Source organism: Myotis brandtii, unplaced genomic scaffold (genome assembly GCF_000412655.1).
Source record: "Myotis brandtii unplaced genomic scaffold, ASM41265v1 scaffold803, whole genome shotgun sequence".
NCBI lineage: Eukaryota > Metazoa > Chordata > Mammalia > Chiroptera > Vespertilionidae > Myotis > Myotis brandtii.
The window spans coordinates 651,638-662,465 of NW_005371234.1; the positions used below are offsets into that span (position 1 = coordinate 651,638).

The window sequence follows — 10,828 nt, forward strand, 5'->3', positions numbered from 1 at the left end:
CAAAGAGAGAATCTTAAAAGCAGCAAGAGAAAAACAGTTAGTTACCTACAAGGGAGTACCCATATGACTGTCAGCTGATTTCTCAACAGAAAGTATGCAGGCCAGAAGGGAGTGGCAAGAAATATTCAAAGTGATGAATAGCAAGAACCTACAACCAAGATTACTCTACCTAGCAAAGCTCTAATTTAGAATTGAAGGTCAGATAAAGAGCTTCACAGACAAGAAAATGCTAAAGGAGTTCATCACCACCAAACCAGTATTATATGAAATGCTGAAGGGTATTCTTTAAGAAGAGGAAGAAGAAAAAGGTAAAGATAAAAAATTATTATTATGCCGAAACCGGTTTGGCTCAGTGGATAGAGCGTCGGCCTGCGGACTGAAAGGTCCCAGGTTCGATTCCGGTCAAGGGCATGTACCTTGGTTGCAGGCACATCCCCAGTGGGAGATGTGCAGGAGGCAGCTGATCGATGTTTCTCTCTCATCGATGTTTCTAACACTCTCTCTCTCTCCCTTCCTCTCTGTAAGAAATCAATAAAATATATTTTTAAAAAAAAATTATGAACAAAGTGACAACAAATATTTATCTATCAACAAGTGAACCTAAAAATCAAATGAATAAAAAATCTGATGAACAGAATAAACTGATAAATGTAATAGAATCAGGGGCATGGAAATGGAGTGGACTGACAATTCTCGGGGTGAAGGGAGTGTGGGGGGGATGTGGGTAGAGACTGGACAAAGATGGACATGGACAGTGGGATGGTGAGGGCCTGGGGTGGGGTGAGAACCAGGTGGAGGGGAACTATGAATCATCTGAACAATAAAGATTAAAAAAAAGAAAAGAATTCTGACCTTTTAGAGATACACAGTGAAAAATCTACAGATGAAATAGCAGGACACCTGGAACTAACTCCCAAACAATATGGCTGATGAAATGAGATCAGCCACAAGTTAACAACTGCTGAAGCTGGGTGATAAAAAGATGGGGTTCATTACACTAGTCTGCTTCTCTATCTCCTCCACAGAAAGCACTGAAGGAGCGCTAGCCGCAGTTGGGCTCAATGGCTAGAGCTTCGGCCCACAGACTGAAGGGTCCCAGGTTCAATTCCAGTCAAGGGCATGTACCTCAGGTGCAGGTTACCAATCAATGTGTCTCTCTCACATCAATGTTTCTCTCTCTCTGACTCTCCCCTCCCTTCCAGCTCTCTAAAAATCAACGGAAAAATGTCCTCAGGTGAGAATTAACAAACAACAACCAAAAAAGGACTGAATGAAAAGCAAAGTACAGCCTATCATTCAAATCCTCTAATTGCTTTCTACCATTTAAAAAACTGCAAAACCATGGCCCATGGCTCACAGGCTCTGCCCTCACCTCCTAGCAGCCTTTCCTCGCTCCCTCCACTCCAGCCTTGTCAGATTCCCTGCCACCCTTTCACCAATACTGGCATACTCCCTCTTGGGCTTGGGGTCCTGCTGTCCCCTCCATCTGGAACATTCTACCTCAACCATCCACATGTTCTTCTGAGAGGCCTTCCTAGACCACCCTATCTAGAAAATACGTCTAGAACTGTGTTTTCCATCACTCTACCCCCTTGCCCTGCTTTGTTTCTCTTCTCAGCTGACATCTGACAACTGTCTCTTGGCTTTCTCCTCCTACCAGAACTCAAGCTACTAGAAGGCAAGAGCCTCCTGTCCCTGCAGCGCTTAGCATGAGGGTTCTATAAATACATATGGAATTACCAAATGAAAAACCCCAAGTTTCGGCCCAGCCCCACCACTGCCACTCTGCACAATGGGGGCCATGACCCCTATACCTCAACACTGTCCAGAAAATTCAATCAGGTGGATAGCATGCCCAGCTAAGTGCCCAGTGACCGCCCTGAGAGGGATATGAAAACTCAAGAGGTCCTGTGTCTAAGCCAGCCGTGGGCAAACTACGGCCCACGGGCCGGATCCGGCCCGTTTGAAATGAATAAAACTAAAAAAAAAAAAAGACCGTACCCTTTTATGTAATGATGTTTACTTTGAATTTATATTAGTTCACACAAACACTCCATCTATGCTTTTGTTCCGGCCCTCCAGTCCAGTTTAAGAACCCATTGTGGCCCTCGAGTCAAAAAGTTTGCCCACCCCTGGTCTAAGCCCTCACCCAACCCCCCTGTGCTCTCTTCCTTACACTCTATGGCCCTTGCGAGTTTAGTCTGGTTCTACCCCTCAGTGGAGGGAAGCTAACTGGGGGCCAACCCCCACAGTTGTCACAAGTGAGAAGGGGGCAAGAACAGCAGGATCCTTCCGCACTCAGGTCTGGAAGGGCCTCCTTTTACTCTAGGGACTAGGCCTCATTAAAGGTAAGCCACTGCTGCTTTCAGCAGGGCCCTACTGGGGAACACCTCAATCAGCCCCACCCTGCCTGATGAGTCAGCAGTCAGACCTGTTTACCCATCCCCCCTATCATTGCCAGCCACACCCCATGAACCACCTCCCTGCCCTCAAGAAAGAGACCTGATGCCTCTACTGGCAAAACCCCTCCCAGGCTCAGCTTGGCTTGCTCCCTAGGCAAGAGTGACTCCCTGGGCAGCCCAGCCAGCCTGGTGGCTCTGGTAATTAGCCCTGACTGGGGGGAGAGTCACAACCTGGCAGCCACCCTTCAAGCTGGTGTCTGAGGACACAGGCTAGCTCTGTGTCCTGCCCAGCACAGGTATCTGCAGTCTCATCTATGGGGGAGATAAGGGGGCGGGCACTGGGAAGTGGCAGGCATGGCTGCTCTGTGGGCTGGAGGAGGTGCTGCAGCATGGTCAGAGGAAGCATCCTAGGCTGAGGTGTTCTGGGGAATGCAGAGCTGCTTCAACCTCAAACCTTCCCAACCTATAATTCTGCCACCCTCCCACCCCTGCCTGAGCATCTTACCACCTGATCCTGTGTCCACAGACTTGCCCAACTCAGAGATGTGAGCGGGGAGGGGGAGTGAGAGAGTGCCCACCAAGGCCTGTGTCCTTCCCTCAAGACAGGTGGATTTTCTCCAGGGTAAGGTTTGAGCATGAGTCTCCAGAGCAGAGTCCTCCCAACACACCTAACCCAACCTGTCTGCAGGTTCAGTCAGCTCTACATTTATTTCCTAACTAGAGGCCCAGTGCACAAAATTTGTGCACACATAGCGTCCCTAGCAGCTGCCTGCTGCTGGCCAGGGGGCCTCCCTTCCTGCGGTTGGCTGGCCGGCCCCACCCCCTGGTCAAACTCCTGGTCAAGGGGATGATTTGCATATTAGGCTTTTATTATATACGATTAGTCCATCCCCTTCTCACCCTCTCCAATGTGACCAACACAGATCAGACCTCTCCTTCTTGCTGGACTGGGCAGCCTTGTCACTCATTTCCCTGCTCCCACTTTTATTTAACAAACACCTAACAGGGCATGTACCATGTGCCTGGAGTTGTTCTAAGTACTTTACAAATCCTAACACATTTATTAACTGTTTTTCCAGATGGAGTCAGCGTTCCTTTCGAAACAGGTATCAGATTACCTCACCCCCTGCTCAAATCCCTTGATAGCACTGGCTGCAAGGAATAAAAGCCAAACTCCCACCCACTTGGAGGCCTGTGGGCTGCTCCACCCCATCCCCACCCCCTCTTTGAGGGGCTTATTGTCTAAAGTGAACTTCAGTTTCACTGGTCTATCACTCTACTAAAAAGGTCACCTCCACTAAGGCAGGGACCTCCCTACTCTTCCTGCTCCAAGCACATGGCACAGTGACAGTGAGAAAACGAGTACATAGCAAGGGCCCAGGACAGATGCTGTTCCAAGTGTATTACAAGTGTTAACTCATTTTCTCTCTCAACAATCCTAGTTGAAAGGTACCATTAACAGCCTCCTTTTACAGATATGGGAAACTGAGGCACAGAGGGGTTCAGTCACCTGCCCAAGATCAGAGAGCTTATTTAACTGCTAAGGCCAGGAGGTAAATCAAGCAGCTTGTCACAGGGTCCTGTTTTCACCCCTATATCACTCCACCATTGCAGAAGAAATGATTGTTGAATAAATATACACTTGCAAATCTTAGCTGAATAAATGAAACTGGTGGCAGTGGATTATCAGGGAAGGCTTCCTAGCACAGGATGTGATCCTTTAACTATGGGCAGAATGTACATAAGCAAGATGAACAGAAGAATATTCCACTGCTAAACAGAGAGACAAGAACCCTAATTCCTGCTAGGTGTCACTAGGTATGCCACACCTCAGACAAGTACCCATTCCTCCTGTCCTCTGGCTCAGCAGCCTGCCATAGACACTGTACATGCATTCCCCAAGGCCCACAGATACCTACCACAGGTCACTTTGCCTTCTGAGGTGGGTTTGGCCTGCTCCTGCTGCTGCTGGGGGGCGGCTGGGCCCCCTCTCCGCCGCCGTCTGGCACCACCACTGGGCCGGCCCCGACTCCGCCGCTGCCGCTTGGTAGGGGGGGAGCCTGAGAAAAAAGGGATGGTTGAGCCCTGGCAGGTGTTCTCAGTGGTTAGAGTTTTGGCCTGCTCACCAGAAGGTCGTGGGTTTGATTCCCAGTCAAGAGCGTGTACCTGGGTTGCAGGTTCAATCCCTATCCCCGGTTGGGACGCATGGGGCATGTGTGGGAGGCAACCAATCGATGTGTCTCTCTCACATCTATGCTTCTTCTCTCTTCTCCTCTTCCCTCCCTTCCTCTCTCTCTGAAAAAAATCAATGGAAAAAATATCCTCACTCCTTGAGTGAGGATTAAAACAAAAAAGAAAGAGCCCTGGTTAGTGTGGCTCAGTGGTTGAATGTCGACTCATGAGCCAGGAGGTTGAGGTTTGATTTCCAGTCAGGGCACATGCCGGGGTGCTGGCTGAATCCTTAGTAGGGGGTGTGTGGGAGGCAGCCGATCGATGATTCTCTCTTAACATTGATGTTTCTATTCCTCCCCCTTCCTTTGGTTGAAATCAATTTTTAAAAAAAAGAGAAAAATGAAGTGGTTGAGAACAAGATGATAGGTAGAGTACCAAGGCAGATGCCTGGGGAAGAGCTCGAGGCTGCTCTCTGCCATGAGACCCTGGGTGAGCACCTCTGCCTCAGAGGCCCTGTCCATAAGATGGGGAGTAAGTACAACCTAGCAACATCTAGAAGGGCAAACAAACACATCCCCCACCCAGCAACCCCCCTCCCAGGTGTGACCATACAGAAACTCCTGCACTGTCACACCAGGACCAGTATGGCAACAGCCATAAGGCATTGTTTATAGCTGTTAACTGCATACACTTGAAAATAATGTAAATGTGTAGCAAAAAGAATACAGAGTAATTTCCAGTATAGACTGTTTAGTGAAGTAAACCAAGATGCAAAAGAGGTGGCTACAGCTTGCTATACTTCACTTAAGAAAGGAGGCGAAACATAAATATATTTGCTATTCTTGCAAGGTGAAACACTAAGGATATACCAGAAATGAATAAAACTGATTACCTATTTACTGGAGTGGGGGAACAACAGGGGAAGTGATACTTCTAAGAACATGTTGTTTTACATACTTCATAGTTTGTTCTTTTTTGTTTTTTAAATGTTTTTATTGATTGTAGAGAGAGAGGAAGAGAGATAGAGCAGTGGTTCTCAACCTTCCTAATGCCGCGACCCTTTAATACAGTTCATGTTGTGGTGACCCCCAATTTCACTGTTACAAATATGGTTCATTGAACATAATTAAAGCATAGTGATTACTCACAAAAACAATATGTAATTATATATGTGTTTTCCGATGGTCTTAGGCGACCTCTGTGAAAGGGTCGTTCGACCCCCAAAGGGGTCACGACCCACAGGTTGAAAACCGCTGGAGAGAGAGAGATAGATAGATAGAAACATCAATGAGAGAGAGACATTGATTGGCTACCTCCTGCATGCCGTCCACTGGGGATCAAGCCCAAAACCCAGACATGGGCCCTGACCAGGAATCAAACTGAGGACCTCTTGGTTCATGGTTCAACACTCAACCACTGAGCCACACCAGCCGGGCTACATACTTTAGTTTTGACATAGACCAGTTGTAGTTCAGTGGATGAGTGTTGACCTATGAATCAAGAGATCACGGTTTGATTCTGGATTGTAGGTTTGGTCCCTAGTAGGGGGCATGCAGGAGGTTGCCTATCAATGGTTCACTCTCATCATTGATGTTTCTATCTCTGAAATCAATAAAATATGTATTATTTTTTTAAAAATTTTAAAGATGAAAGAAACAAACCATGCCCTGGCTGGCATGGGTCAGTGGTTAGAGTGTTGGCCTACAATCCAAAGGGTCACAGGTTCTATTCTGGTCAAGGGCAGGTACCTGAGTTGCAGGTTCCCAGTGCCAGTTGGGGCAAGCAATTGATGTAGCTCTCTCACATCAATGCTTCTCTCTCTCTCCCCTCCCTTCCACTTTCTCTAAAATCAATGGGGAAAATATTCTCCAGGGAGGGAGGGAGGGAGGGAGGGAAAGAAACATAAAATTAAACACAAACAGAAACAAATAAACTTAACTATGTATATAATTGGTAACATAAACAGGTGGAAAAGAATTATTTCAACTTATCTGTAAGAACATTCTGAGTACAAACTCTCAGTGGGATATACTCCTAAGGACCAGGACTACAAATACGTGGTTTCCTTCAAAGAGTCAGCAGTGGTATTAACATTGTAATTTTGAAGCTATTTTTTGAAAAATATATTTTATTGATTTTTTACAGAGAGGAAGGGAGAAGGATAGAGAGTTAGAAGCATCGATGAGAGAGAAACATTGATCAGCTGCCTCCTGCACACCCCCTACTGGGGATGTGCCCACAACCAAGGTACATGCCCTTGACTAGAATCGAACCTGGAACCCTTCAGTCCGCAGGCTGACGCTCTATCCACTGAGCCAAACCGGTTACGGCTGAAGCTATTTTTTAACTGTTGTAAAATAAAGCAAATAAATCCCTATCTCAATGTTATTAAGGACCAAGATTTTCAATATAAGAAAAAAAAATCCTTGTATGTTAATTTTGAATTAAAAATACTAATATGAACTTTTCAAAAGGGCAGTTTCTAAATCTATTCACTGAAAGAACCTAGAAATGATACACACACTCAGCACCCAGATCTTGGTCTCTAAACACCATTGCCTCTAAAAGAAACCAGGCTTCTGACAAAAGTTGATTCCAGGGCTGGGGAAGGAAAAGCACAGGTGAGTGCCACATCTTGCAATGACATCAAGCAGGAAGTGCCCAATGCATGATGCAGACTCATCAAAAAGACACAGGAGCTAGCCAATTTGTACACAAGGAAGAATGACTAATTGATTATAACACAGTAAATAAATAAGAATGCGTGAGTCCATAGTGATACTCTCCACCAAAAAGGGAGGGCAGAATGGAAAGAAAAATTCCTCTTGAAAAAATACCAGCTAATAGGTGTAGAAAAATGGAATAATTAGAAAATCACCATTTTCCAAAACACCAATGTAATAACTGGTTCAGGCAGGTATCACCATTGGATGCTGTCACAGAATAGGATGTGTCCAAGTGTCATCCCATAGATTGTTTATTAACCATAAAGGGGGTGGGGGAATGTCACTTTGCAAAGGATAGATATGGCAGACACTACCTTCACCAAGTGATCAAACTTGCTCCCTCATGACAGAAAAACCAGACCTCCTGCCTCCTGATGTGCCCAATTCAAAGCACACCGCATCAACCAAGAAGCATTCCTGCCACAAATGTGGAACCTGAATCGAATCAAGCCTCCAAGACCCAATTCCCACTTCACAGGAAATATCGAGGGCAAAGGGACAAGTTAAATAATACCATTAGGAAATTATTAGACACTTCTGAAATAATCGGGATATTCTACAAAACAACGGGCCTGGTAGGGTCAGGAAGTCAATGCCATGGGAAAAAAAGAAAAAGGTGTGGGTTGGGGAGGAGTTTCATTTTAGTGAGAGCTTAAGGAGAGATAACAACTGAATTCATAACAACTCATCTATGAGTCGATCCTAAAAATGGAGACAATCTTACAGACATGAAAATGGACCATTCGAATATCAGAATTAGTGTGTACTTTCTAAGGTATGGTAATGGTCTTGAAATGGTAGGGGAGAATCTTCTTATTCTCAGGAGAGGGCTGGTGATTTAGGGGTCAAGTGTCCTGATGCCTGGAATTTACTTTCAAAGAGTTCAACAACAACAACCTAAGAACAGAACTATGTATAAATTCATGTAAAATAGAGGTAGGGAACATTTTTTCTACCAAGGGCCATCTGAATATTAATAACATCATTTGTGGGCCATACAAAATTATCAACTTAAAAATTAGCCTGCTATATTTGGTCAAACATTTCATTAACTCACCCCTAATGCCTTGGCAGGGCAGACCAAATGCTTTTGTAAGCCTTATATGGCCCTTGAGCTGGATGTCCTCACCCCTGATATAAAGCAAAAGCAGCACAATGAGTCTAAAATGACTGAATCTATGAGCATTTTCACTGTACTAATCTTTTAATTTCTCTGTATGTTTGAATAATAAAAAAAAATGGGTCCTGGCCAGGTAGCTCAGCTGGTTAGAGCATCGTCCTGATATGCCAGTTGTAGGTTCTATCCCCAGGGTCAGGACACATACAAGAAGCAACCAATGGCCCTAGCCAGTTTGGCTCAGTGGATAGAGCATCGGCCTGCGGACTGAGGGGTCCCAGGTTCGATTCCGGTCAAGGTTGTGGGCTCAATCCCCAGTGTGGGACGTGCAGGAGGCAGCTGATCAATGATTCTCTCTCATCGTTGGTGTTTCTATCTTTCTCTCCCTCTCCCTTTCTCTCTGAAATCAATAAAAATATATTTAAAAAAAAAAAAGAAGCAACCAATGAATGCATAAATAAGTGGGACAACAAATCTCTCTCTCTCAGTCAATAAAATAAAAAGAAAATAAAAAACAGGGGAATTGGGATTAATCGGCACAATTAAAAGATACCAGAGTTACTCAACATGAACCTCAGAAACATGTCCAGCAAAGACACCCATGTGAATAATGAACCCATGAAGTGATGCTATTTAGATGAAATATAAAACCACAAGAAACAACTCCATTCGTTGCTTCTGGACATGTGCTTTTGTACGAATAGCAAACACACAAAGCAAAAATGAATCACTGTGCTGCTTGGGCCCCTTCCTTGATGGAGGAGATTCATCAGGGTTCAGAAGGAAGAGAGGGAAACTGCCCTCACACCCACCCAGCTGAGCTCACCTGTCTCCCACTGGCCCTGCTGGGCATCTGAAGAACTGCTTGACTGCCGACGGCGACGGCAGCTGCCCTCTGTCCTCTTTGTAGAAGAGCTGGAGGTGCCATAGCTGTAGCGTTCTGGAGACACTGGGGGAGAGAAAAATGGAAAGAAGTATTCATAGCCTCTGGCCCCTCCCTGGCCCAGCCTCCCAATTCCCACCCCCTGAGATGAACACCTGCCCCATAGGGTTCTTGAGTTCCCCAGAGGTCAGAGTCCAGGCACCCATTCCCTCTCCAACACCTCCACCCAGTTGTTGCTGGCTGCCTCCTGACATAGAGGAGGACTCAGCCAGAGTTACTCTGTAAACTGAGTCATTATAAGGATCCCTGCAATGTTGCCCACCATGAACTGCGCGCACACACACACACACACACACACACACACACACACACACGCTCTTCCTGCGGCCACAGGGAGTAAGCAGGCCTCTTCGGTTTCCCTAAATCTTCTCTTCCAGAGCTTGACCGTCAGACATATTTCTCCAAATGTGCTGTCAGTTCTTCCTTAGTGCTGCCCTTCTCCTGGTTATCCAAATCCCTGGGCTTATTCTGGTGAGCGGAGCCTCACAATCCCCCTCCCTAGACTAGTCCCTACACCTCGCCAAGCAATCCTGCCAAGGCCTCAACAGCCTTGGCCTATGCATGCATGGGGCTCTTGTGCCTTACTCCCTCCAGCTTCTGGCCTTCTTAAGACTGCTGTCCTTCACAAGGATTAAGGACATCAACTCTGGGCACAAACCAGCTGAGTGTGAATCCTAGCTCTTGCTTTCTAGCTGTGTTATCTGCAAGGCCCTGCCCTTTCTTTGGTCCCCTCTGCCACACTGGCCTCTGAGGATGCCAATTCATTCCTGCCTCAGGGTTTCAAAGCTTGCACAGGGCCAGCAGTGCAGCCTCAGTTCAGATGTCACCTTCCCAGAAAGGTCTTGACTGGTTATCCAATCTAAGGGGGTCTCCCTTTACTTGGAAGAACTCCTTACTCTCTCAACCATTACTTTGCTTTAGTCTTTCTATAACCATATATGAAAACAAGTCATTTAGCTGTTTCAATATCTGATTACCCCAATAAATGTAAGCCTCATGTAAGCACTTTGTCAGTCCCATCACCTTAAATCTCCTGTGCCCAGCACACAGGATTCAGTTCTTACATGTGAACAAGCTGCTTAACTTCTCTGAATCTGTTGTTTTCCTGCACACTGAGACAATAACAGTGCTTCCTCAGTGGACTGCCAGGAGGATATAAAGTGATAGTTCATATGAAGGGCTTACTGTGTCTGGCATGAAACAAGCCTCCATAAAGTGGCCACAAACATCATTATTGACATGGCCAAATTCCACAAGCTCGCCCCTCCCTCTTGTGTTTCCCGTGAAGGAGGGGGAGTGGAATGGGACACAGGCTGTCGGGTATGACCCTGTCCATATCAGGCACCATGGGGGCCCAGGTGCAGAGCGAGGGCCTCGCCCCATCGGAAGTCTATCACCCTCCCATTCAACCTTACCTGGCCGGCGCCGCCTGCGCGCCAGGTGCGGCAGCAAGTCCTGCCGGGCCAGC

At 46.4% G+C, this 10,828-nt stretch overlaps 1 protein-coding gene across 1 annotated transcript in view; it reads right to left on the reverse strand.

The window, feature by feature from the left end:
- Positions 1-10,828, reverse strand: part of DEDD2 (death effector domain containing 2) — a 20,298-nt gene that overhangs the window by 8,270 nt on the left and 1,200 nt on the right. The window contains exons 3-5 of the mRNA XM_005883912.2: positions 10,776-10,826; positions 9,244-9,366; positions 4,322-4,462 (exon numbers count right to left, since the gene is read on the reverse strand). Coding sequence (XP_005883974.1) covers positions 4,322-4,462; positions 9,244-9,366; positions 10,776-10,826 — 315 coding nt within the window. The remainder of the gene's footprint in view (positions 1-4,321; positions 4,463-9,243; positions 9,367-10,775; positions 10,827-10,828) is intronic.